Source organism: Lobosporangium transversale, assembly GCF_002105155.1.
Source record: "Lobosporangium transversale strain NRRL 3116 chromosome Unknown BCR41scaffold_12, whole genome shotgun sequence".
Lineage (NCBI taxonomy): Eukaryota > Fungi > Mortierellomycota > Mortierellomycetes > Mortierellales > Mortierellaceae > Lobosporangium > Lobosporangium transversale.
Genome location: NW_019028990.1, coordinates 737,288 through 762,201, shown reverse-complemented (window position 1 = coordinate 762,201; position 24,914 = coordinate 737,288). Strand labels below are relative to the sequence as shown.

The 24,914-nt window shown below is 41.6% G+C and overlaps 8 protein-coding genes across 8 annotated transcripts; 2 read left to right on the top strand and 6 right to left on the bottom strand.

Moving 5' to 3' along the window:
* Positions 1-161: 161 nt before the first annotated feature.
* Positions 162-1,270, bottom strand: BCR41DRAFT_350922 (hypothetical protein). The gene has a single exon (XM_022023703.1). The coding sequence runs from the start codon at positions 1,061-1,063 to the stop codon at positions 314-316; it is 750 nt and encodes a 249-aa protein (XP_021882935.1). The 5' UTR covers positions 1,064-1,270; the 3' UTR covers positions 162-313.
* An 861-nt stretch (positions 1,271-2,131) lies between these two features.
* Positions 2,132-7,129, top strand: BCR41DRAFT_334871 (hypothetical protein). Its single transcript, XM_022021959.1, has 7 exons — positions 2,132-2,795; positions 2,972-3,490; positions 3,603-3,761; positions 3,855-4,645; positions 4,723-4,912; positions 5,003-5,409; positions 5,510-7,129. Exons 1-7 carry the CDS (start codon positions 2,550-2,552, stop codon positions 6,879-6,881), a joined length of 3,684 nt encoding a protein of 1,227 aa, XP_021882934.1. The 5' UTR covers positions 2,132-2,549; the 3' UTR covers positions 6,882-7,129.
* On the bottom strand, positions 7,042-8,786 carry BCR41DRAFT_303427 (vacuolar fusion protein MON1; the record flags this gene model as incomplete). Its single annotated transcript, XM_022020713.1, has 5 exons — positions 7,042-7,194; positions 7,288-7,502; positions 7,626-7,977; positions 8,103-8,357; positions 8,451-8,786. The coding sequence occupies 5 exons, from the start codon at positions 8,784-8,786 to the stop codon at positions 7,042-7,044; spliced, it is 1,311 nt and encodes a 436-aa protein (XP_021882933.1).
* A 2,098-nt stretch (positions 8,787-10,884) lies between these two features.
* Positions 10,885-13,270, bottom strand: BCR41DRAFT_385514 (hypothetical protein). Its single transcript, XM_022027677.1, has 12 exons — positions 13,155-13,270; positions 12,891-13,042; positions 12,779-12,801; positions 12,609-12,690; positions 12,503-12,510; positions 12,101-12,402; positions 11,926-12,007; positions 11,713-11,818; positions 11,536-11,603; positions 11,385-11,434; positions 11,162-11,288; positions 10,885-11,057 (listed from the first exon to the last, which is right to left on the bottom strand). The coding sequence occupies exons 1-12, from the start codon at positions 13,256-13,258 to the stop codon at positions 10,929-10,931; spliced, it is 1,233 nt and encodes a 410-aa protein (XP_021882932.1). The 5' UTR covers positions 13,259-13,270; the 3' UTR covers positions 10,885-10,928.
* Positions 13,271-13,552: 282 nt separating this feature from the next.
* Positions 13,553-15,671, bottom strand: BCR41DRAFT_421040 (UTP--glucose-1-phosphate uridylyltransferase family). Its single transcript, XM_022029978.1, has 4 exons — positions 15,488-15,671; positions 15,287-15,382; positions 14,828-15,115; positions 13,553-14,719 (listed from the first exon to the last, which is right to left on the bottom strand). Exons 1-4 carry the CDS (start codon positions 15,575-15,577, stop codon positions 13,655-13,657), a joined length of 1,539 nt encoding a protein of 512 aa, XP_021882931.1. The 5' UTR covers positions 15,578-15,671; the 3' UTR covers positions 13,553-13,654.
* A 704-nt stretch (positions 15,672-16,375) lies between these two features.
* On the bottom strand, positions 16,376-19,341 carry BCR41DRAFT_350914 (hypothetical protein). Its single transcript, XM_022023702.1, has 8 exons — positions 19,057-19,341; positions 18,879-18,973; positions 18,722-18,787; positions 18,405-18,629; positions 18,202-18,304; positions 17,792-18,063; positions 17,026-17,656; positions 16,376-16,936 (listed from the first exon to the last, which is right to left on the bottom strand). The coding sequence occupies exons 1-8, from the start codon at positions 19,312-19,314 to the stop codon at positions 16,502-16,504; spliced, it is 2,085 nt and encodes a 694-aa protein (XP_021882930.1). The 5' UTR covers positions 19,315-19,341; the 3' UTR covers positions 16,376-16,501.
* A 56-nt stretch (positions 19,342-19,397) lies between these two features.
* On the bottom strand, positions 19,398-21,076 carry BCR41DRAFT_350912 (HAD-like domain-containing protein). Its single transcript, XM_022023701.1, has 5 exons — positions 20,723-21,076; positions 20,347-20,423; positions 20,111-20,230; positions 19,939-19,980; positions 19,398-19,830 (listed from the first exon to the last, which is right to left on the bottom strand). Exons 1-5 carry the CDS (start codon positions 20,850-20,852, stop codon positions 19,450-19,452), a joined length of 750 nt encoding a protein of 249 aa, XP_021882929.1. The 5' UTR covers positions 20,853-21,076; the 3' UTR covers positions 19,398-19,449.
* A 418-nt stretch (positions 21,077-21,494) lies between these two features.
* Positions 21,495-24,127, top strand: BCR41DRAFT_303485 (P-loop containing nucleoside triphosphate hydrolase protein; the record flags this gene model as incomplete). The annotated part of the gene is made up of 8 exons (XM_022020717.1): positions 21,495-21,594; positions 21,723-21,971; positions 22,109-22,200; positions 22,307-22,425; positions 22,544-22,659; positions 22,742-22,812; positions 22,945-23,260; positions 23,376-24,127. The coding sequence occupies 8 exons, from the start codon at positions 21,495-21,497 to the stop codon at positions 24,125-24,127; spliced, it is 1,815 nt and encodes a 604-aa protein (XP_021882928.1).
* Positions 24,128-24,914: the final 787 nt, after the last annotated feature.

Sequence of the window (24,914 nt, the reverse complement as noted above, 5' to 3'; positions counted from 1 at the left end):
AGAAGAAAAAGATTTGTTCCTCTTTAATGAAGAAGCGCCGCCAATTTTTGATTTGTTATGTCATTAGACTATCCTTTGGTCGCTTTATCGCAAAAGTTCCAGCTTCTTTTGAACACATATACATCACACATTAAATCTTGCACAGACAACCAACCATCTTTGCTCTGACATACCAATGCAAGTTTATTATTGTTACTGCATGAATGGGTTTACACGATAGTTTATTATTATCAAGGATGTTATTGTCGAATGTGGTTTATGATAAAAGAAAATGACAAAGCTATGTATTTGTATGCTAATTGTTGTCGTAGTATTACAGTCCACCAAAAGGCATCAACAGAAGGAGCACAGCAACAGAAGCAAATGTAAAAGTAGCAGAGGGCATAAAGGATAAGAATCCAGCAGCCCCACTGGGTACCTTGGTACCGTCTGCGGTCTCAGTGCAGACTTGCTTCATGGCCTTAACATCCTGGTTGGTGACGTTGTAAAAAATCAGATTCAATGCTGATTGCTGAGCTGTCGAGCGCAAACAGATGCTGCACTGCTGCAACGCATCAACCTGGGAACCACCATTGGGGCAGATGCACTGATAAAATGGAAGAACCTGTTGAATCATCGTCAGGTTCACCCCAGTGGGAATGCGTGTGGTGCAGTTTCGGATAGCAAAGAACTGAGGTCTACAGGCCTCACACGAATCTGAGGTTGAGAAGATGGGATCGGGTATGAATGGTGTGGGGCTGGATGTGGGTGCAGGTACTGTAGCTGAGGGCACTGGATTGATGGCTGTAGGCACACCTGTAGGGACTTCCACAGGTGGATTTTCACCAGTAGGGACAGGCTCTTCAGGAGCAGGTTCTTCAGGAGCAGGTTCTTCAGGAGCAGGTTCTTCTGGAGCAGGTTCTTCTGGAGCAGGTTCTTCTGGGAGTGAAGGGTCGACTGGAAGTTCTTCTTCCTGAGCAAGGACAGGACTTGCAATTGTAATTAAAAAGAGAGCGAGGATAGCGAAGAGGAAGAAGTAAGTGAAACGAGAAGGAGATCTCGAAATCCGTGCGGAAGAAGACATGGTTGGATGTATGTAGTTAATAGTTAATGATGGTGATGATAGTAATGGTAGTAGAGTGGCGATAGTCGTAGTGGTTGTTAGATGGAAGGAGATCAATGACAAAGAAAGTGAAAGTAAAAGTGAATGAGAATGGTCATCAAACAAATAAAAAAAGCGATGAGAAAAATTAAAAAATAAAAATAAATGGAATAAAAAGGGGAGAAAGAGGGAGTTTTGTCAGTTAAAAATAGGTCAGGGCAATCAATGTTAAAACCAAAAATGTGCCTGAAGAAACAACCACGTGCGTTGCATGGATGTTCATATCCAATGCCCACTGATCATTGGAACACATCTTGTTATTATCAGCTGGCGAATTTGTTGCTATGATTGTTATTATTGTCGCTGCTACAATTCAAGAATGAATGGTCTCAACAGGGTATCGCAGATGTAATACAACCGCTCATTGCCGCTGTCTTGAAAAAATTCAGAGTATTGAAACGTCCCTGACCAATTTTGCATGACGAGAGTCTACTTTTTCTGCTGTAGGAATTGAATGTAGAAGCCAAGTAGGTGTGGTCTACTTCATGCGTGTAAGTTTACATAAAGTCGTTTGCCTGAAAGAACTCTTTGTATTAATGTAGGCTATGACTGTATTTTCTCTGCACATGAACACCAACCAGCAGTTGTGCTAGGGTTTACATCTCATCACTAGGGTTTATATTGAGACTCCAGCCTGTGTCTCAGCCAAGGAAGGTTCTAATGATCTGTTCGGTCCTTCCTTTGTGAACAGCATCCCTCCACAGCTTTCTCTTCGTTCGCGAGCTGCAAGGGTAAAGCATAGGAGTCGGAGAAGAGAAAACCAGAGGAGAAGGTCGCCTAGACCATGAAGGAAAGTAAAAAGCTGATATCAGCCGCAACATTGGCGTTTAAGGTGCATTAAAAGAGCGGGCACGTGCATTTATGTTTGAGACTCAAAGTGCAGAAAAGGGATGAATCGTATTCTGCATGTGCATGTTAGGGTGCACTTCCCATTTGGGCAAAAAAAAAAAAAAAAAAAAAAAAAGATGCCTTTAACAAAAAAAAACGATAGTATAAAAGCAGCTGCAGATTCAGATTTTGAGCTCATCGTTCCTTTCTCCTCTTTCTTTCTCTTTTTTCTATATTTCTCCTCTCTTCCCATCTTCCTTCCTCACCACTAGCACTTTTTTCCCTGGTCCCACTATTTGTTATTAGTAATTCCTTTATTCATCACACATAATCGCATTTATACTGTCACAACTGCAGCTTAGTCAAATCTGCTGATCTACGCGAATTAGCTCGAGTGTTTCCCGAAGGTACAAAGTATTCGATTACAGGAATTAGTAAACTTGGTATCCTCTCTCAAGGCAACCAACCCATAAATCAGTAAACAGTCAGAGCAAAGACGACTGGGACGACAAAATAGGCAGACGAACACCAGGGCCTTTACCATATACTACACCACTTTATAATACAACAAATATAAGCCATGTCCCGCCACGATAGTGACCACGACGAGGACGAGGAGTACGAGAACCTGGGCAAATCTCGTGACCAGGACGATGACTCTGATATGGAGGAGGAGTCACCCAGACAGAGAAGCAGCAATAGTAGTAGAAAGCATCGTCGTAACAAGAAACGTGATGATGATGATGATGATGATGACGATGATGATGATGATGACGACGACGAGGAGGAGGAGGAGGATGAAGAATATGAAGACGATAATGTATCTGTAAGCACTCTATCTGATCGTAAAAAAAAAAAAAAAAAAAAAAAAAAAAAAAGAATGGCAAATTTTCCTTGAGTCGTCATGCTCCAAAAGCCTTATACTGATAAATCATACCGGCTTGAACATTTCTCTCCTTTGTTTATTTTTACGTATTGATGCCGATTATGTCTGTCCAACAGAAACGCAGCAAGAAACAAAAGCGTGCACACAATCCTTATCTTGATATGGAAGCCGAAGTTGATGACGAGGATGAGGATGAAGAGGAGGACGAGGATGAATATGGCGCTGGAGATGGTTTCATTGCAGACGAACAGGATGAAGCAGCGGAAGCAACGAGGGCATCTAGACATCTAGATTTGGACCGTAGACGACGCGAAGAAGACGATGTAGATCTGGAAGAACAAGCTGCCCGATTTAAAGAAAGATACGGCCGACGTGATTATGCGCCCCGCAGAGCATTCCAAGGCCAGCAAGAAGATATTCCTCAGCAACTGCTCATGCCCGATGTCCAATCACCACATCTCTGGATGGTTCGCTGCAAACCTGGCAAAGAAAAGGACATTGTCTTTTCACTCATGCGAAAGTTCTTTGATACTGAGTATTCGGCGCAACCACTCGAAATCTCCGCAGTGTTTTGTCGCGAGTCGCTCAAAGGCTATATCTATATTGAGTGCTTACGTCAAGCTAACGTCCAAGCTGTAAGTTGCTATCTATACCTTAAAAGATCAAGTCATCAAAAAATTTTAAATGATTGTTCGGCAGCTGAATTAAATGCCCTCTTCATATTTTGATTTTCATCTGGTTTCATAGGCTCTTCAAGGACTCAACAATGTCTTTGCAGGAAGGCTGACACTTGTACCAATAAAGGAGATGACAGATGTGCTCAAAGTCAAACACAAAGAGTCTGAGATTCGACCCGGAACCTGGGTTCGTATCAAACGTGGAAAGTATGCCTCGGATCTTGCACAGGTAAACCATGAACTACTGTGGATAGCACTAACTTTGTATTAAAGGTAATGGAACTTTGATACTGATATATATGTTAATATCCGTTACTAATAGATTTTAGATATCGCAGACTCGGGAGATATGGCCAAGGTCAAGCTTATTCCTCGTCTGGACATGACACCTCGTTCAGATTCATCCTATGGTCTTGGAAATAATAAGCGCAAACCACCCAGCAACGTACTCGCAGCGAGACCTCCACCGAAACTGTTTAATGCTCGAGAAGCAGAAAAAGTGGATAAGCTCAACAAGCCCACGTCCAGAGGCAGAGGTGTGTATGTTTGGAACAATGATGTTTTCCGAGAGGGATATCTTGAGAAGGACATGAAAATCTCCAGCCTGATTACTGAGAACATCAATCCAACTCTGGACGAAATCCAAAAGTTCGCCAAAGGCGGTATTGATGACGAAGATGGCGGTTTGGACCTATCCGCGGTTGCGTTATCGGCTATGGGTGCCTCGGTGACTAGTCATTTCCAACCGGGAGAAAAAGTAGAAGTGACGGAAGGAGAGCTGAAGCATGTCCATGGTGTGGTTGACTCTGTGAGCAGCGATATGATCATGGTGCGTCCCCTTGCCGACGATCTCAAAGGCAGCGTTCTTAAATTTCCTCCAACACAACTTCGAAAGTTATTCAAAGAGGGAGATCATGTGAAGGTTGTAAACGGCAAGTATAAGGACGAGACTGGTCTGATTATTAAGATCGAGGACAGCGTTGTCACTGTAGTTACCGACCTGAACGTCAAGGATATTCAGGTGTTTTCAAAGGATCTTCAAATGGCTGCCAATGTCTCCACTGGAACAGGGACCATCGGACAATACGAGACACATGATTTCGTTCAGCTCGAGTAAGAATGCTAAACATCGACTTGTATGAAGTCTATATTATCTCAACAGCTTACTCATCATTTCTTTCTATATATAGCGCATCCACTGTTGGAGTCATTTATAAGGTCGAACGCGGGTTTGCTCGTATCTTAGATCAGAGTGGTCTTACGAGAGAAGTAGAACCTCATCTCATTACCCAGAAGCGGGACTCTTCACGAGCTATTGCCACGGATGGCGAGGGAAATAGTATTCAAGATGGTGATTCTGTGAAGGAAATCGGCGGTGCTGTAAGTTCTACTCTTGCGGAATGTTAATTTTTTCTTTTTTTTATCAGGCTTGGGAATGAAGCTGATATTGATGTCTTTGGATCCCGTTAGATGCGTGAGGGTAAAATTTTACATCTATTCAGGACATTCGCCTTTATCTATAACAGAGAGTACATGGAGAATAACGGAGTGTTTGTGCAATCGACGCGTCTTATTGTCAGTATGGCATCCAAGAGTCGATCTCAACCAGGCATGCGTCTCGATACTATGAATCCTGCTATGATGAACATGAACCGTGGCGGTTTCAACGGACGTGGTGGCCGGGGTGGAGGCATGATGATGGGTCGCGGACGAGGTGGTCGTGATCCATTGATCGACAAAACCGTGACAATTATTCGTGGACCTCATAAGGGCTATCTTGGTATTGTGAAGGATGCGACTGATACGACTGCCCGTGTCGAACTCCATACCAACTGCCGTATCATTACAGTTGAGAAGGTCAAATTAGCTATTACAAAGTACGTTCATATTCCGAAAGATGTCATGTATTGTGTAGGGACAAATCCAGTATCATCACCATTATTAACAATATTGATTATAATTTGTTTTAATCTCTAGTGCCAATGGAACTACGACGCCAGTATCAAGCATGGCAGAAATGAACCCACCATCCACTCCTCGTGCAGGCAGCTACGGTGGCTATGGTGGCTACGGTGGTATGACACCCATGAGAGGAGATATGACACCCATGCACTCTGGGTCAAGAACACCTGCCTGGAACTCGGGTTCACGAACACCTGCTTGGAACGCTGGTTCAAAGACTCCTGCATGGAGTGCTAGCTCCAGGACGCCTAATCCATATGCTGATGGATCTCAGACGCCAGCATGGGATGTCGGGTCCAAGACGCCTCGATATGGTGGCTCCTCTGCATGGGATAGCGGCAGCCGCTCTTCCAGTCATGCTTGGGACTCTGGTAGCAGAACTCCGGCACGCGGGTCCGCCTGGGGTGATTCAGATTCTGGCTCTAGTAATCAAAATAACGGAAGCTCCGGATCTGGAGGATACAATGCTTGGGGCGACAAGGCAGACTCTGGATCTGGATCTGGCAGTTTCCCTCAGACACCTGCTGCCAGTGGGGACTGGATGAACCGCAGCGTGTCCACGCCAGGGCCCTTTGGGGCACCCTCACCAGCACCTTTCTCAAATTATCCTTACACCCCTGGACCTTCATCCAGCTATGACTCTGCACCCACACCTAGCAGCAACAATTTCCCTCAAACCCCTGCAGCTTCTTCATTAGGATCTAGTGGTGGTCATGGTGGTTCACATGCCAACAGCAATGGTGGATCACATGCTGCAAGTGTTACGACGCCTGGCGCAACACCAGCTGCCTCCAATTCTAGGCTACAGTCGATGTCTACTCCTGGTGCAAATCAAACCCCTCAAACACCAGCAGGTCCTTCTGCGCCTATGACACCTGCTAGTCACTTTCCGCAAACACCTTTCATGCCAACAGGAGGGGACTACTCCGGCATTGACTCACATGGTGGCCAGGTTCCTGGGTATGGTTCGGGAGCAGGAGGCGCAAATGGGTCCAATGCACCGTCGTATGACTGGGCCACAACAGACATCGAGGTCAAGATTACGAGTAGTCAAGAAGGTTCATCATTCGAAGGAGGCAAGTACAATGATATGGTGGGCCGAACCACCCGAGTTCCGCCAAGGAACGCATTGTCATCTACGGCAATGTGTGATGTCCATCTGATGGGCGGAGCAGAGGACGGCAAGACTGTCCAAATCCCAATACAGTATCTCAAACCTGTGGCGCCTGTCAAGAATGATGGTGTCAAAGTTTTGTCTGGTGAGCATCGTGGTGCATTGGGCACTTTAATGGGCGTTGATGTGCAGGATGGAATTGTCAGCTTGAGGGGTGAGAACATGTACAAGGTGCTGACAATGTCAGTCCTGGGCAAGTACCTTGGTAAATAGAGTCTAGCTTTATCACATTTGTTTTTTGCATCGCTAATCAATTAGGAAAACTGGGTCAAATTGTTTATTACTACAAACTATGAAGAATGCATCAATGAAGGCTTTTTTTTTTCTGTCGGCGGGACAATTGTTGTTATTATTAGTAGTATTATTATTATTGCTATTTGAACTTTTCAAAGCTGGGAGAGTTTAGGATTAATAGACTATCTTCCTGTTTCCGTATCCATTTGAGAAGCTTATTGGACATGAGGACCACTGCACTCTTGGAGACGAGAGGGCCGAATGCGGCATAGAGCTCGAAACTATTTGTGATCTGCAATAATAAAAATCATTCCCAGAGTGGAGAGTCAAAAGTTATTAGTGTCTGTAATTTTTTTTTTAACTTTCAAAACATAGTCTTGCTTACCCAGCCAAGCATGGTTTCATTTTCCCCCACGTGATACAGCAGCTTTAGTGGGCGCGTTTTCCTGTGCATTCTCTCATGCATATGCTGATATTGCCGGAGAAGGCGCTTTTTAGCACTCAAGCTGCTATAAGCATCTGTCAATTCAGGCATTGTGAATTGGACATTTGTTCGAGACTTGTACAGAAAATGGCGCAATCCTGGGATACCCGTATCGCCTTTTTTTTTTTTTTTTTTTTTTTTTTTTCAAGAAAATGAGTTATTAATTGGCTTTCAACCTTATAAAGATAAAAAAAAAAAAAAAAAAAAGAGTATTGAATACTTACCCACAGCAAATCCACCTCTAGATCCTGCTGCTGCATAACTCTCTAAAGAAGCCAACATGCCGCCAGCCTCGAGACCCTCAACGACCTTTTGTTTCACACTTGACATCTCAAAGAAGCTGTCCTTGTCCGGTGAGATCAAGAGCATACAGACTCGTTTGGCAATGTAGCAGATATAAGCATGTAGAAAGCTCTTGTTGTTAAATTTAGGTAAGCAGATCGGAGTCCAGGATTCAGAACTTTCAAACGTTGTTGATCCTGAAAGCAGGTTGAAAATCAAATGAAGGTCTGCAGGATGCATCGAATGTGTCCGTGGACGCAGCAATGTGATCAGCTGCGTAGGAGTCAATAGGATGGCATACAGTAATGGCTATTCAAAATACAAATATTCCAAGTAGGCGAAAATATAAGTGAAAATGAACCTAACTTCCTAAAATAATAATAATAAACAAATCTCCTCTGCATTGTCCTGTACTTGAGATGCGATCATATTACTTTGCATTTGGCTCGTCCAAGGACTGTGCCTACTTTATCACGCAGAGCTTTAGGCATAGTTAGACATTGAATGGCTCCGAGCATGAATCCTGGATAGCTATTCATTAATTTGCCGAGACTATCCAGAAAAATCTCAGTTCCACCGATGAGTCCCCTTAGATCAAAGTTGTTGCGCTGTTCAAAAATTCGTGTCATTTGTGAATGTGTTAAAACACTGATAATTTGTGCATAGAGATAATTGAGCTGATCCCTTAGCTAAAGAAAACAAATCATAAAAAAGCACCAATGTGGATTAGTAACAGGGCTACGTACATGCCAAACCCGCTCTTTTTAGACTATATTCTTTACCTGTGTCTCGGATTCCCCTGATCGGGAAACACATACGAGATATAAAGGCGGTTTAAGTAAAAAGACAAATCGGTGTTGCCCAGCATTGATGCACCGGATCGAATCATCATTATCGGCAAAGAAGCTGATCAAGGCTTGGATCACGCCCATGTAGCTCGATATCCTTGACTCGTCCCCATATCGTGCATAAATTGGTTTGCCTGCACTGCTTAGAATAAAGAAATGTTTACGATGCGCTGTCCATGCAACGGTCGTATGGTCTTCCCCTGCACTATGTTTCTTATAGCCACCATAATTGTCGGAAATATCATCTGAGTCATATGACTTTGTCGACATTGACCTTTTTAGTTGCGACTTTGGCCTGCCAGACTTTGACTTTGGTTTTAAGACTTTTAATTTATCTGATTAAACGAACAAAATGGAGATAAAGATTAGATATTGGACATTACATATTAGAATTAACTAACAAACTTTTTTCCCCCTTATATGTACTTTTACACAATACCTTGAATCTGCGTGGCGTTCAATGCGGCTTCAGGATGGGTATCAGAATTATCGCCTCCTTCGCTCTGTTGGTCAAGATCCGTAGCTAAAGTCATTGCTGTTACGCGATAACGACGTTCATCTTTGTCATTTTCTTCAATCTTTCGTAATGATTGCAGAGCAGTTGTAGGGCTAGAGCTATGATCTTGAACAGGGCCATGTGAATGTGTGTGTGTATGTGAATGTGTATGTGTATGTGAATGTGCGTGTCCAGCAGCTATCACTGGTGTCCCTGTTCTGCTGTCTCGATAATGACTCTGCTCACCCTCATTATCTGTTAATCGACCATCTGCTGCATCGTCGCTGCTCTCTGAATGAACATCCTGATCATGATCATGGTCAAAGCCTAGGCCAGGGAAACGATGATAAGTCTGTGTCGGGATGACCTCCTCCTGTGATGGTGACAATAGAGCAAGACCCTTGAGCCCACGAGCAGTCAAGTTCACAGAAGCAGCCTTTCCCTTTCCTTTAGTCATAGAAGAAGCTGAAGATAAAACAAACTCGTCGCTTGAAAGTGACTCTGTGTCGTTTTGATTGTGCTGCTGCTGTTGTGTAGGTTGGTCAAAGACAAGTGCTGTAGTCGGCCTTGACTTGGTAGGCATTAGTCTGGGTGATGTAGCTGTCTGCAAAGGAGATGTGCCAGAAGACGCAATATAGGGCGAGAGCATGGCATTAGCACTGGCATTAGATGACGTTGCTACTGCTTCTACTGCTGCGTCATTTGCACTTTGTGAGTTACTACTTGAGCTCATGGTTAATTATACAGGACGTGAATGAAGTTTGTCAATCCAACAGAAGTTTGTCAAAGTAAAAGTATCCATGTTTCTAAATTTATACACCACGCACAGTCCCGCGTGGGGACACATGCATGGATGACTGTCTTTGGTTTAATGCGCGCGTCGGAAAGACTTTGACAAAGAAACAAAGAAATAGCTTCTATTTTTATTTTTATTTATATTTATATTTATATTTCTTAGTCACCGTTGAAGCTTTCCGTACTTTAGTAGCGGTAGTGCTCGCGTTTGAAGGACTAAGACAGAAGCACTCAACTTGGACGAAGTCAACTTGGCGGTGAACCTCGAGATTTGAAGCTAACGCCACAAACAGCGTTATTCCGACGTTACAAACGGTCGAACTATCTTTCATTGCAGCATCACCACGAATGAAATCCTGCTAACTGGCAGAAGTAATGAATATTGAGGCTGCAGCGCAATCTTGTCGACATCACTATATCCAGCAGTAGCAGCAACCTTTGCAACAGCATCTCTATACAGGTTCTTGGGCTTGGATTTTGTGACAGTCATTAAAGTTGATGGCAGGGATCTTGAACTTGCTCTCCTTGAGCTTCCTGTAAATGAAGTGATTACCCCTTCAAGAGCTCAGTGTATTCCTTATGGACCCGATTGGCCAAGTGACTGTCGCCAAGTTGGGGGCCTTTGCCGTCTCAAGATGCAAGGAGTCGCTGCTCAAGGCATTAGACATACTCGTCATCCTGACCTATTAGGCGAAATCTATCATCATGTCGAACATAGGCGGCATACACACGCGGCACATACACGCACCTTCTGGTTGACAAATTGTCATACATAACACTTCACTCTACCTATTATTATCACACTTTTAACGATGGCCAATTAGTCTAGGCATCTCGTCCTTAACGAATTCGAACTTACGGCCGGAAATAGCAAGGTTAATGTCCGTTGTGCCATTTCATTAATAATAGTAAAAGAATGAGTCGATAGAACGAGTATGTAGTCCACATACAGAGTTAGAATTAAGCTGTTTCGTAAGTAGCAGACAGCATGCCAGAGCCGTAGACCATTATATCGATAAACAGTAGGGATTAAAAACAGGAATGTTGGCACATATTTTATTTATTTACGCACAAAAACTCTATAGTGCCTGCGTTGTAGTGCTTTAGCTTTAAAAGTCCATTCAAGGCAACAGCCTTGCAACGAGTTCATCTGCTACTGCCATACCTCGCTCAGTCGGATATACCTTTGCTGGAGTTACACGTAACAGACCTGCAGACAAACATGACTCTGTTGCTTCTTTGTTCAAATACTATAAAATAAACAATGTTATGTTATACACATGTTGATAGGCTATCATCCCACATGCCATAGTTACAGTTTATATCAAACCTCATCACTCAGAATGCCTATTACCTTCATAAGATCTTGACCTGTCAACTGATAAAACCTGGATAGCTCAATACCTCGACTAGTACGCATACCAAGTACGATCAACTCTTGTTTGAATTCGTCTGGCTCAATTGCCACTCTTCTTCTACAGCTATCAAATGCAGCCAAAGTTGTTCTCGTTTAAGAACCATGAAGCATAATATTTATATTCCTTATCGGAAGCGCTACACTTCGCTCGAAGACTCACCCTGTGCCTTGTTCAGTACATTGTCGCATCCAGCCTGCTGGATCCCGAATCTACCAATTTTTTTTTTTTTATCACATAGATTAGACATACTATAGTAAATATTTTGGTTGTCATTTTAATTATTTTTTTGAGAAGTTGACCTTCGACTTACATTAAAAGTACGGAAAAGATCTCCTGTAATAGGATCTCGTACACGGCCATGTGCACCTGGCCCAATTCCTTCGAGCCAAAGCATGTTCGTAAATGATAAAAAAAAAAAAAAAAAAAAAAAAAATATGAGGACAAGTTGATATTTACTTATTCAGTTATTCATTAGTATCATACTTACCAAGATAATCAATGCCCAACCAATGACCACTGTTGTGCAGGCTATAGGCACGATTTCTAGCAAAATTGGATACTTCGTAATGCTCGAACCCAACATCCTCAGTTATCTAGAACGGTTGTTACCATTTAGCCTCAATGGCAATAATGAAATATATATTGTAAAGGGTTCTTCATAACAGGGACGCTTTCAATGCCTTCCTTTTTATCTTTTTACCTCTATCATTGCATCGTACATGTCTGACGCCAACTCATGGTCTGGTAAAAGGATTTTTCCCTGTGCCACATCGCGATGAAGACTACATCTTTACAATTTAGTAATCTTTCCAGCCAAAGGCGGATAAAGACAAAGACAAAGACAAAGCTAAAGACAAAAACAAAGACTCACTTACGCTGTACCTCGCTCAACTGTGAGATGATAAAGGCTCAGATGATCATCCACAACATCTAGAGTAAAGCGTAACTCTTTAATCCAATCGCTTAGAGTTTGGCCGGCATGTCCCATGATCAAGTCCATAGAGACTCTCCCAGGCCAGACAGCCCTTGCATCCCGAAGGGATCTTAGTGCTGATGATGGTGTGTGGTCACGTCCAAGCTCCTTCAAAATATGCGCTTGAAATGATTGTACTCCTAAGGAATATCGATTGATTCCGATTTCTCGTAGGGCTTTCAATGTTTCAACAGATGTAGTTGACTATAATCGAATACCCATCAGCTTTTTTATGTGAACTTAAAGGTTGAGGTTCAGTTTTTAGGATCCGATGTATTACTACTCTACGATAGGTATGACTTACAGATGGGTTTCCCTTGGAAGGTAGGAAAAAAAGGAAAGATATTAAAAGGAATTCATTAATAGCGCTCAATAGGTAAAAGGCTGAAGCCTGCAAACCATTCAATCATTTACCTCCATGGTAATTTCTGTATCCTGGGACATATTGCACATGTCGTCCAGTGTCTCCAGGATAGATTGGAACATTGCTGGCTATTTCATAACGAAAAAGATGAAAAATTAGCAACGATTCTCTTATGATCAACAATATCTATGTCAAATAATGGAATATCACATTCACCTTCGCAAGACTTGGAGTTCCTCCTTGAATGATAATAAAAAAGAATCTCGGTTATGAAAACAGGGCCCGATAATGGTTTTTTAAAACCCGTAAGATTAAGAATAATATTTACCTCCGAAGTATATAGAACGAATTGGTCGAGACCTTTGATCCAGATTCCAATGCTTCAACTCAGTTTTGAGTTCCCTTAATAACGACGCTTGCATACGCTCGTGATCTACCAATGGATCGACATATTTGTTGAAATTGCAATACGTACATTTGCTTAGGCATAAAGTAAAGAAAGTATGAAGATTACGCATTAAACAATTTGTTATTCTAGTGTTCATCTCGATTTCTTTAATCGGGATACACAACATCATTATGATAGCCGTACCTTGAACAGTATGGCCAATGGATGTAAACTGAGAATGGCTCACTTTTCGTTGCGATGCTGCTAAGTCGCCGTAGGCCTGACAGGGCCTGTGAACCTGTTTGCATCTTTGTTTTGCCTAGAACGTAGAGAAAAGGATAGAAAGAAAAGCTTCGAATATTATTTTTTCATGAGGAAAAATTGAGAGAGCAAAGCAGTCCTGTAAATGGATCATGATTCTCCGAGTTCAGAGTAAACACAACTAATTAGCTTCGGGATACAATTCCTGATTCACAACAATACAGTGATTGGAAAGACTATTTCAAGAAGGGAACTTTGGTCAACCAAAAGGGGCCGTGAGGGGCCATGAATTCAACTACATCCTTTTTTTTTTAACAATGACATTTTTTTGAAGAAGAACTGACAAACGTATTTATTCTGATTACAAAAATATGAGTATTTTTTTATGAGGTATATCTACAGTGGAATGAGAAAGAATAAGGAATGACCACGAAATTAGAATTTTAGTGGTCAAGGATATGAAGGTTGCCAGAGACAACCTTGTTCTCGAGGATGCTACCCGATGGGATATCAATGTGAGACCCAGCATTAGCAACGATGATAACGGTACCCTTGAGGGTAACATCGGACCCAAAGGTGACATCGCCTGTGACAGTCAAATGGTCCAACTCCAGAATATGTGGTGGACTGTTAAAGCGGGCCAAAAAGTTGTTGACCTTCTTGAAGTGATCGCCGAGCTTGACTAGAGGAACTGTGTTGAACATACGGCTGGGGTTGATGGACAACTCGCCATGGTTCAGTGCATAAAGGTCCGAAGTCACCAAGAACAAATCTGAGGTCGACTTCACAGGCAAGAAACGGTTACGAGGAACATTCACGCCATGACCATTGTGGAAGTGTTTGATACCCGCACCTACAGCTGTTTCGAGCTGGATGACCTTTTCACCCGATTCTGTAGTCTTGTTATTCACAATGACCTCCAGGTTCAGCTCCTTGTTCTCGACAATGCGTTTGACTGCCTTGAGGTTAACCCACAAGTTATTGGTGTTGAAGATCTTAAACTTTTTGATGCTCTTAAAATCTTCGACGTGATCCCTAGGAACCTGTGCGATTTCTAATAGACGGATCGAGCCCTCGTAATCAATAAGCGTTCCACCTTTGATATCAGCACGTGTTTTGTCCGTGACCTCCATCAAGAACTCTGCATTTGACTCCACCATGTGGTTCAGGATGCTCTCATCAACTGTAGCACCCAAGTTGTCGACGTTCGACACAAACAGATACTCCTTGCCATCAGCGATTAACTGGTCCAAGAGGCCGGAGTTATTAAGCGAGTCATAGAGATCTCCGTGACCAGGAGGATACCAATCTGTAATATCACCGTTAGGGTGACGAGGGGCAGGGAGTAGCGAATCCTTTTTGATACGAGGGTACCGGGACTGGTTAAAGGTCAAGATCTCGATATTGTGGGTGGCATACTTCTGCACAATGCGCTTCGTCTCATCATCTGTGTTAAAAGAGTTCATCAAGATGAAAGGCACATTCACATTCTTGCTCTTGTTCAGGTACTAGATTACATTCATGCAAGCCGAAAAATTAGAGCTCTGTAAGTAAGCACCCCTGAATTTTGCATTACGTTTTTTCTCATGTAATTATCTGGAATTTTCTTTTAGTACCTCGATCTGTCGGACGCTGAGATCCAAGAAGGTCATGCCATCACGAACTTCGATTGCGCTCTTGGGACCAACACAACCCATCGTGGTTCCGAGACCTCCATTGAGCTTCAAGACAGCAAGCTTATTGAGATGAGGACTAGATTCGACCTTGGGAATCCTGTCATAAGGCACAATTTGATCTTCTGGGGGGGACTTGACCTTATCCCAGTTAATCTTGGTTCCTTTGCTCTTCTCAGCTAACCAGCGATTAAAAAGTAGGAAGAAATTGCCCATCTCATTTTGAAAGAGCTAACAATGATAATAATAATTGAAAAGAAAAAAAATTAGAAATGCATGGAAAATCCCTCAGAATAGCGAAGGGGAAAAAAAAAAAAAAAAAAAAAAAAGCCTTTGTTGGTGTAATAACAAGGCTCCCCGACTTTTGTCTACACAAAAAGCAAAAAAAAAAAAAAGACGAACCTCGCGCTCGTGAGGCTCCTTGACTTGCGAAATCAAACGGTTGAGCTCTGTGCGCATGGCATTGGCAGCCGCGGCGCTACTAGCGCCTTGGAAGTCCTATTTAGAAGAACAGGGACGAGGTTAAGTAAATTCATGTTCATTTGTATCATATCGATAGTAAGTAACACATCTTGCTTTCCGTTTTTCTTCATATTTTGTTACCAAAGTGGAAAGGGTGTGTGGATGGTGAAGCTGATGCTGTGGCACAGATTCAGCAGGGTTAGTGGTTGATGAGTCGTCGTTGGCTGGCATGGTAAGAGATAAAGACTGGGTAAGAAGACGTGGGAAGCAGACGATAGAAGTGAGAGGAGAGTGTGAGAAATAAAGGAAAAAAAAATAAAAAAAATAAAAATAAAAGAATAAGAAGGAATGTTGATTGTAATTTTCTAGCACCCTTTTTATAGTTTTTTTTTTTTTTTTTTTTTTTTTTCTCACCATGCTGTCATAGTGTAATCATTTTAGCTTATAGACTCTGTAATTAATGGTTTCTGATGGAGTTCTTTTTTTGTTGGCGCTGATATACCTTCCCCATTGTTTAATAATTATACAACGTGCTCTCATGGCAGGACATTGCTTTATCTCTTCCGTCCTCATTGGATAAAAAAGAAAATAGAAAAAGGGCGGGGGATTAGACTGTCAACAGTTACGCTTTTTACTCAATGTTGCTTGCTTGTCATAGAATATTCTAAAAGGTCCGAATGAATTATCATTCACCTGCTTTGTGGTCTTATCTCCTTACCATCTTTTAATAAAAAATCACTAATTTTTCTTTAGTCCTAAAAGAGATGGTTTGTTTTAGCACTGAGATCGACACTTCTATGTCATATCATGACTCCACGAAGCGACGAAATGCATGGACCACTTTGTTCTCCGGTGATACACAAACCTCAAAAATAATTTTTTGGGGGAGAGGAAGGAAGATAGAAAGGCATAAAATGCACTTCCATTCGCTTTATTTCCATCATGTACTGTACAACATACATTTGTATATATATATGTATATATATATACCATTGAATTTCACTTCAGACCCAACTTTATCAGAGTTATCTTATCTTGCATTGGCATTGTTCATGCCTCTTTGTCATACTCTATCTATCCACCCTCAAAGGAGGATCCGATATACAAACCAGTCGATTTGCCCTCTCCACATACACAACAACTGCTGTGTAAATTTTAATCTTCAGTAGCATAATCTAGATCTCCAGAGCTCTGCGACCCAATATATCCAATATTAGATTGGTCACTCATACTCCTAACCTCTATTCGTCGCCTCTTGCCCTTTTCTCTTTCACTTTCAATTTCTTCTATATCTTGGTCCTCATCACTGTCATCAAATTCCTCCAAGTCTAATTCATTGACTTTCTGCGTCTCTGACCATTCATAGAAAACAATTTGACGATCCGAGAGTGTCGTTACATATTCCTTATCCCCAACGAAGACAGACTTGATATCTTTAATAGGATCTTGAGCTTGATGGCCAAACGCATGGCGTTTTTCAGGCTCAAGTATAATACGCTTAACGGAATCATCACCTGAGGACAACTGGGACAAGCTTACGTCAAAAACATTCGATGTCTCTAACTTTGAGTCGCTACACCATATATAAGACTAAACAAGTTACAACATGGAGACATTAGCACGCGCTGTGAATAATAGAATAACGAAAAGGGCTATTCCAATAAACACATCGTCTTCACCTTGCCAATGGATCCCGCCGCCATGTGGATGGACCCATCCTTTCTCGAGAACACGGTTGTTCTCGACATGCATGGGACTGGAGCGCCACCAGCGACCTTGAATTCTTTTTTGAGTCCCAATTCCCCACTTGACTCATCATAGTCCAGGACACCCCTAACATGCTGCGTGAAGAAGGGCTTTTCAATGAACTTGTACGACGCCATCCAGTGGCGAGTAATGGGATTGTATGAAACTGACGAACAAGTAGGCCATTTTGATCTATCCTGTTCCTGTCGGCCCTCATTGCTAGCAGTTTCTTCTCCCGCAATTGATCCCTCATTAGCGCTTACGCCGACCACAGACCCTTGACTAAACGTATCAGTCTTTGTGCTAGACTCAAAGGTATACACAAAGGGACCAGCATAATTTCCACAAAGAATGCCTTCTCGCTTCCGAGTTTCTGTTGGGCCAATATGGATCATAGAGTGAATGGGAGAATGATGATTCGTTGGAGCAAACGACGCCACAGGCCCTTTTGTATTTCGTATATCGAACGACAGGACCTTCTCCTTGGCCTGGACTGAGCAATACATAATGTTCGAATCTAATGTGGACCAACAGCAGGACCAACCCGGTGCCTTCAGATCATACCTATATGGTTGTTTTTAAATCGAAAAATGATCATTGGATCCATCAGTTGCAAAATCATTTCCGGAAGATGATTTTGTGAAATATAAAGCGTTTAGTAAAGATCATTTTAAAAACAATGGCAAATCAGGCTCTTACGATAGAACGGTTTGTTTGGATAGTGCCGAGGTCACTTTGAGCGTCTTATCCTGACTGGTTGTGAGGATCAACGATTTATTTTGAGTAGGATCGCTTGTGTAGCACTGCACGTCGCGGATAGGCTGTGAATGTATGGGGATAATGTCATGGAGGCTGCTGGAGAAGTCTCGCATTGATATTTTAGCAAGACCATGCACGCCATTCATAAATCTCGAGCAAGCGAGCATCTCCTCATCCGGCCGATATGACATGTAAAATGGAATTCCTGAAGGCTATTGCACCAGAAATAATTTGAATGGATCATTGTTTGTATTGTACAAATTAGACTGCGCTCAAGGATTCGTACCAATGTTTGTCCATGATAGTGACAATGATAAGCGTGATAAAAAGGAAGCTGGTGCACGCCTTACCATGGTACGTAAAACAAGAACGTTACGAAATGCATAGGCAGATCGCTTCGCGATATCCTTTTCAACCTGTGTGGGTTTGAGTTGGTTCAATTCTGCTCGATACCTGTGGAATAGATTTTACAACGTGTAATCATGTAGCCATGTTGTTACATTATATATCATTTTGCTGCTCCATTTAAGAATCAAAAACATTTTTTTCTTACCTCATTTTTAGCGATCTCTGGCGATCGTGCTTCTTTTGAAGTTTATTCATTTCAATCTTAAGCATTTCGTATGCCATCCTGGATTGTGCAAGTTCCTGCTCACATTGTATCCTCATATCGTGTTCTCTCTTTGCACGAGCATTAGTCTCATCTCTCTCCGCTGTATCTAGTGTAGTGATGGATTTGCTCCAGATGCGTCGTAAATCTTTGCGCTTCGCAGGATAGCTGGTAAACAGAAAGTGTATAATCAATATCAGGCCTGAATATCTAAAATAAATGATTAATGATATAAAAAAACTTATTGAAAGAGGACATACTTGCATTCAGGGCATTTCGCTATATTATTTTTTCGATTCTCCTGTGCTATCCATTTGAGGATACAACTAATCAAGAAAGAGAAAGAAATATGAGCACTCTGGATTTTACATCCGGCCAAGAATGTCTGGTATAAAAAAAAAAAAAAAAAAAAAATACCTCTCGCCAAAGAGATGACCACACTTGGTACAGACCAGACGATGATTACCACTGTTAGTCCATGGTTCTAAACAAATCGAGCAGTTCGATGAATCCTGTGGTATTGTCTTAGTAATTTTTTTTTTTTTTTTTTTTATCATTCATTTTAGCTGACGTTGTGCTCCGTTGAGATGTTCACCTCTGCATCAATATCCTGGGAACGTGGCTGCGGAATATTCATATGGCTTGCTTCATTTCTTGGCCGTAATACCACTCCAACCTGACTCTGAAAGTCCTGATCCTGGGACTGTGATAATTGGTCCGGCTGTGGCTGAACAGACGGCTGGTTGTTGACAGGTATTGGTTGATTGTGATCATCGTCTAGGTTCCTGACGATGTCGTCATCTCCCTCTATTATGAATGACATGTCATTAACATCGTTAAAGTCGCCCTCCATTATTGTTGAAACTGAGCCATGGTCGATACATTCGTTTAAATGTTTTATTTTGCCACACAAAAAGAAAAAGAATTATACAAGGTTTTCCATATCTCTAATTGGCCCTTAAGTGCCAGTCTAAATGTGTTTTTTTTTTTACTCTTTAAAAGGAGGAAGTCCGAAGAAAGTAGGATCAAACTGCTCCAAAGATTCGAGACGTAGAATGGGTCCATCCAGGGTTGGGTATAGTCGTCCGATATTTTCGTCTGGGACCCATAGCACTTTCATCGACGCATTCATTCCCGCCTGAACTCCGATAGGGGAATCTTCAAAGACAAGGCATTCCTCGTTTGGAATGTTTTCATGCCCAAAATGCTTCTCCAAACGATCCTTTGCCACGAAGAAGATGTCCGGGTTAGGTTTTCCATGGTGGATTGCTGGATCATCGCCACAGACAATGACATCAAACAGAGTAAACAGTTCCTGATTGTTCATTGACTTTAAATCGAAGTTTTTGCGATATGATGATGTTGCAACCTTTGTTTGCCATGAAGATAATAATATAAAAAAAGCCAACTAAGTTACTTAGGCAATAGAGAGAAATACAGACATATGGAGCACTCTTTTTAAAATATATTCACTTACTGCAATTGGGACCTTGCTCTCTTTCAAATGCTTGATCAAGCGCTGTTAAAAAAAAAAAAAAAAAAAAAAAAAGAGAGAGAGATGACGATAAAGTCAAGCAATTTAGATCAAGTTAAATCTACATTCATCGCAATACCGTGTCTTATTGATAGTAAGATTTGGAGATTTTTACCATTACACCGGGCAAGGGCACACAGTGTGGAAATCGCTCCAACTGTAAAAGATGGCGTTCATGCAAGTACTCTTCTGGAGTCATATCTGCACCTGATTCTCTGACAAGGATTGCCGCAGACTAAAAAGTTTACCGAAATGGAGCGGCGTCAGTTGATCTAAAAGTTTTTTTTTTTTTTTTTTTTTTTTTTTAATTTAAAAAAAAAAAACCAGTCCGAAGTCTGGTAGAACTATTACCTCTTTCTCACGAAGACCCATCAACTTCGCCTTGAGCTCATAATCATATTTTTTACCATAGCGTCCCAATATTTCAGCTATGTAGAAATATGATGACATTTTAGACAAAGGACTCCAGTTAACAATTGACCGCAGTAACTGAATATGTTTCATTTAAACGTAAAAAAAAAATTAACAATGGAGATACGAATGCGACAATATCTAAAATGAGTACAACTAAGGCATTGACAATAACGTGTTTCGTTAAAAATGTCTTTTACTTAGCCTCATTTTTCAATCAATAAACAGACAAAAATCCTGTGGTCTGGTAGCGAATAAAATATGAAAGTGATAGTGCATGGACGTTTGAAGTATAAGATAGAGAATGCTTTCTTACAAGTGATTTCTGTGTAAAGGGTCTCGGTGTTGATGAGCAACCCATCCATGTCAAAGATGCAGTAGGTAATGCGGTACGCTGGAGATGCTTCCAGAGCATGAGCTTCTGTTACAGGAGAAGGCCTAGTCATAGTTAGTTAGACTACTGAAAATGAAAGACAAGAATAGGAAAGAGCAACAAGGAGAAATGAATGAATGAGGAAGAAGGAAGCAGGGTCAGTAATAGAAAGAGAAGAATAAAAGGAAAAGACCTCCGTTCCCTGTTCTCCCACGCCATTAAAGCCGTTTGTTCAGACCAGGCACTGTTTTTTTAGCGGGCAAACTGTGTGTGGTATGTGGAGTATGAGTGGCTTGGGAATGGAAATGAAACAAGCTTTGCCACTAAATGAGATTAAGAACTTTAAATCTTTTAAAAAGGATTGCAAAAACTTCATTCTTTTTTTTTTTGTTGATTTGCAAGAAAAAAAAAAAAAAAAAGAAAAAGACTTCATTATATCTAGCTTGGAGCAGACACTTTTTTTTTTTTTTTTTTTTTTTTTTTTACTTCCAAATGAAACGCACTAAAGGCACAAGCAGCAGTGGTGGCGTTCAAACACAGCTCTCCTTTAAAGCCCATACAGGCAACACAGGTGCGTTCCAGCAGGAGCAATTTAAGAAACAATCGTCCAAGACTGCAGATGATTGTTACAAATATCTACGATCAGGTAAAAGAACACTCTAACTGGACCCACGAGTAAACAAATTACCATGCATCTTTTTTTAATCGTTTGTTTATGCTCACATTGTATTCGTCTTTTGAACCGGCCGGGATAGTATTTCACTTAAAAGAGTTCCGCGGCGATCAGTTAGCAATCATATTAGCGGTTCTGGAAGGTATACAGTTTACATATTATTAGCGCTGGAGCGGGTAAAAGCCAACGCATAATTTATTATGATTGTGACCACCCATCGAGCTTCACACTCGGATCTGAAATATAATGATCTGCATTGATATAATCTAGGGCGAGATGCGCTTGTTATTATGCCTACAGGTGCAGGCAAATCACTTTGCTATCAACTTCCTGCTGTTATGAGTACAGGTGTCACATTAATTGTTTCACCTCTACTTGCGCTGATTCATGACCAAGCAAATGCTTTGTTAAAATTGGGTGTTAAGGCTGCAGCATTGAATTCGTCCATTGGCAAAAAAGAACGCGCCAGTGTCATGGCAGATCTCGGGCTTGCAGTGCCTACCACGAAGCTCCTTTACGGTAGGTCTCTCGTTTTTTTCCCCTGTATTTTCAATAGCTCATTATGAATCCCTATTTTTATCGTCTTTGTTGATTTGGTTTCGAAGTTAATCGCACACATGTTCTATGAAAATGAATATTAATGTACCTTTCTGTAGTCACTCCTGAGCTGCTTGCCACAGAGGAATTCCGCAAGCACCTCTTTGAATTAAACCGCCGGAAAATGTTGTCTAGACTCGTCATTGATGAGGTATTGATACTATGGATCCAAAAAAAAAAAAAAGAGGCGCGCTTTGCTAATCAAGCTTTCGTAAGAATTAATTTTGATTCTGTACTCTTTATTGAACTATAAATAGGCGCATTGCATCAGTCAGTGGGGACATGACTTCAGAAAAGATTATTTGAAACTTGATTACTTTAGGAATAAATTCCCAGAGCTGCCGATCCTCGCATTGACTGCTACAGCAACAGAGAGGTTCATTTCATATATCTTTTACATCTTCGCGCACAAATGGTATCAATTACCAATGACAGTAAGAGCTTTCTCAAAAATCTAACTTGGTTTTATTTTTTATTTTTTGTAATGATTAAAGAGTGCGGCAGGACATTATTACTACTCTAGGCTTGCCTGACTCTCCAAAGTTAGCCATGTTTATGTCTTCTTTCAACCGTGAGAACCTTTATTACGAGGCATGTGAGCCTCTCGCATGTATATATTTATTGTTTATTTAATACAAGTAGCTAATGCTCATGGCTTATCCACTACGCTTTTGTTTAGGTTAGATTCGAAGATGGAAATCGGTATGAAGACTTTCTCGGCTTCCTCAAGGATATTTACAAGAATCAACAACAAAAGAACCAAGTAACTAAGAGGAAACACATTCACTTAGCTGACTATTCCTTAGAAACATCAGTTTCATCATCCATAACTCATGTTTCGTCCCAAAGTCCTGCAGCTACATCTTTGGAGGAATTGGAACCAACTTCGACTAAGCAGTGTATGATGCAAAGCAATGGATCAGTTGCGGGAATAATTTACTGTGGACAGCGTGCAATGTGCGAGGAATTGGCTGAGCGACTTGTAGAAGATGGTATTATGGCTGCTCCCTTCCACTCAGGAATGACTCCGAAGCAGAAGGCGAGTGTTCAGCGTCGATGGTGCGCAGACTCAAAAGCACTAATTCATAATAAGGATGGTTCAAAAGAAAACCCGGTGGATGTAATTGTGGCTACCATTGCTTTCGGGATGGGCATTGACAAGCCTAATGTCCGCTTTGTATGTCATTGGGAGCTCCCAAAAACTATTGAAGGTACAAAAGCTCCTAAAAAAAAAAAAAAAAAAAAAAAAAAAAGTAGAAAATAGTTCTTGTCTGTCATAGAGTTAATGGACATATTTCTAACGAGCATCTGTACTACATGTTGAAGGATATTATCAGGAGAGTGGACGCGCAGGGAGAGATGGGGCTCTTTCTCATTGTATTCTCTACTATTCGCGTGAAGATCGCGCCAAAATCGAATTTATTCTTCAAGTCGAGAAAGAGCGTGTTCAATCTAAGAATGAAAAATCCTCCATAGGTTCTTCTGATCAAAGGCGAATTCCAGGCATGGATTCATTGCAATCGTTTCAGAGCATGGTGAACTATTGTGAAAATGTCACTCAATGCCGACACGTGTACCTCTGCGAGTACTTTGGCGAGATTAATCTGGATAAACAAGTTGTTTGCAAGGATGGCTCTCGCTGCGACATCTGTCAGACGCCTGATAAGGTAGTGCGGGAGAAAGCCCAGAAGTTATCGAATGTTCAAGGAAATGGAGCCTATGTACAGTATATGGGGGGAAGTAAGACGTCCATTGGCTTAGATGGGAATGTGCAGGTGCAAGGATGCTGGGAATCCGCATCTGCCGTCTTGGGTCGTTACGACAAAGATTTAGTAGGGGATGATGGCGATGAAGAAAGCGATCCTAACTCGAATAGCGACACAAATAGCGACAATGCCAGCGACAACTCAAAAGGAAGCTTACATGAGAACGATGAGGATTATGACTCTGAAGCTGAACGAAAAGCGAAGCGGAGAAAATTGCTTTTTGGTGTGTATCTGATAACATTATGTATGACGATTCAATTTTTCATTGCAACTATATTCACTATTAACATCTTTTCTTATATCTATAAATAGGAAGTACTGTGGATGCGTCCTATTACAGAAAGCCTGCACCAATGACCATCCGGTCGAATGCTTCAGTAGCTGATACTTTTTTAGCAAGCAACAAGTATGGGCTTATTCATTATGAATCGACCAAAGTGTTGCTTAAATTTCGAGAACTATGCTATGAGACGATAGAGAAAAACTTAGCCTCGCTCTTTCAAGGCTCGCACAAGTCTTTTGCGCTAGAGTATCTTTTGAAGAGTACTCACGATAAAATGGCGACCATGTCGAAGATTGATATTGATGCAAGGTAGACTAGTGTTTCTTTTGGCCTGGGTGTAAATCTTAATTTGTTATGGAAAGTCTATTTCATTAATGCTCTTTCGTTTGTGCCTGTGCCACTGAATGTTAGGCTCGCTGAGTTTGTCAAAAAGCTGGCGGTAGAAATTGAAAGAGGAGGCTTTGAGGCCAGCAGCACGTCCAATACCTACAAAGCTCTGCTTAGTCATCGAGTCCGGGACATCAAGGGCTTTGAGGCACAGGCACGCGCAGGACTTGGCGCTCTCTCTCAGTCAGCCTCCACAGCAGCCCCAGCTGTAACAGGCACAGCGACAACTAAATCTATTAACCAAAGCTGGGCAATAGCCGTACAGGTGTGGCACGGGCTGTTGTAATATTTTTCATGCTCTTGGGCTGTTTTTGCGAAAGGGCAGTAACGATAGGACATATTAAACCATTCAACATTTACTTCACTTGGATCTCGATCGCACCCTTCGCTTTGTCTCTCTCCGTCTTATCTTAGATCCATATAGTTCAT

What these genes read in the sequence shown, in the direction of transcription:
- BCR41DRAFT_350922 (XM_022023703.1), bottom strand. Translation starts at nt 1,063, where the DNA reads ATGTCTTCTTCCGCACGGATTTCGAGATCTCCTTCTCGTTTCACTTAC.
- BCR41DRAFT_334871 (XM_022021959.1), top strand. Translation starts at nt 2,550, where the DNA reads ATGTCCCGCCACGATAGTGACCACGACGAGGACGAGGAGTACGAGAAC. An exon ending in ATGCCTCGGATCTTGCACAG is followed by an intron (nt 3,762 to 3,854) that starts GTAAACCATGAA and finishes CGTTACTAATAG; the next exon opens with ATTTTAGATATCGCAGACTC. An exon ending in CATGATTTCGTTCAGCTCGA is followed by an intron (nt 4,646 to 4,722) that starts GTAAGAATGCTA and finishes TTCTATATATAG; the next exon opens with CGCATCCACTGTTGGAGTCA.
- BCR41DRAFT_385514 (XM_022027677.1), bottom strand. Translation starts at nt 13,258, where the DNA reads ATGCAAACAGGTTCACAGGCCCTGTCAGGCCTACGGCGACTTAGCAGC. An exon ending in ACAGTTGAGCGAGGTACAGC is followed by an intron (nt 12,008 to 12,100) that starts GTAAGTGAGTCT and finishes GTAAAGATGTAG; the next exon opens with TCTTCATCGCGATGTGGCAC. An exon ending in TGTACTGAACAAGGCACAGG is followed by an intron (nt 11,289 to 11,384) that starts GTGAGTCTTCGA and finishes TGCATTTGATAG; the next exon opens with CTGTAGAAGAAGAGTGGCAA.
- BCR41DRAFT_421040 (XM_022029978.1), bottom strand. Translation starts at nt 15,577, where the DNA reads ATGCCAGCCAACGACGACTCATCAACCACTAACCCTGCTGAATCTGTG. An exon ending in AGGAGCCTCACGAGCGCGAG is followed by an intron (nt 15,116 to 15,286) that starts GTTCGTCTTTTT and finishes TATCATTGTTAG; the next exon opens with CTCTTTCAAAATGAGATGGG. An exon ending in TCAGCGTCCGACAGATCGAG is followed by an intron (nt 14,720 to 14,827) that starts GTACTAAAAGAA and finishes AATGTAATCTAG; the next exon opens with TACCTGAACAAGAGCAAGAA.
- BCR41DRAFT_350914 (XM_022023702.1), bottom strand. Translation starts at nt 19,314, where the DNA reads ATGGAGGGCGACTTTAACGATGTTAATGACATGTCATTCATAATAGAG. An exon ending in CCCAGGATATTGATGCAGAG is followed by an intron (nt 18,974 to 19,056) that starts GTGAACATCTCA and finishes ACAATACCACAG; the next exon opens with GATTCATCGAACTGCTCGAT. An exon ending in CGGCGGGATCCATTGGCAAG is followed by an intron (nt 16,937 to 17,025) that starts GTGAAGACGATG and finishes TAACTTGTTTAG; the next exon opens with TCTTATATATGGTGTAGCGA.
- BCR41DRAFT_350912 (XM_022023701.1), bottom strand. Translation starts at nt 20,852, where the DNA reads ATGACTAGGCCTTCTCCTGTAACAGAAGCTCATGCTCTGGAAGCATCT. An exon ending in CCTTTACACAGAAATCACTT is followed by an intron (nt 20,424 to 20,722) that starts GTAAGAAAGCAT and finishes ATTTCTACATAG; the next exon opens with CTGAAATATTGGGACGCTAT. An exon ending in AGAGCAAGGTCCCAATTGCA is followed by an intron (nt 19,831 to 19,938) that starts GTAAGTGAATAT and finishes TGGCAAACAAAG; the next exon opens with GTTGCAACATCATCATATCG.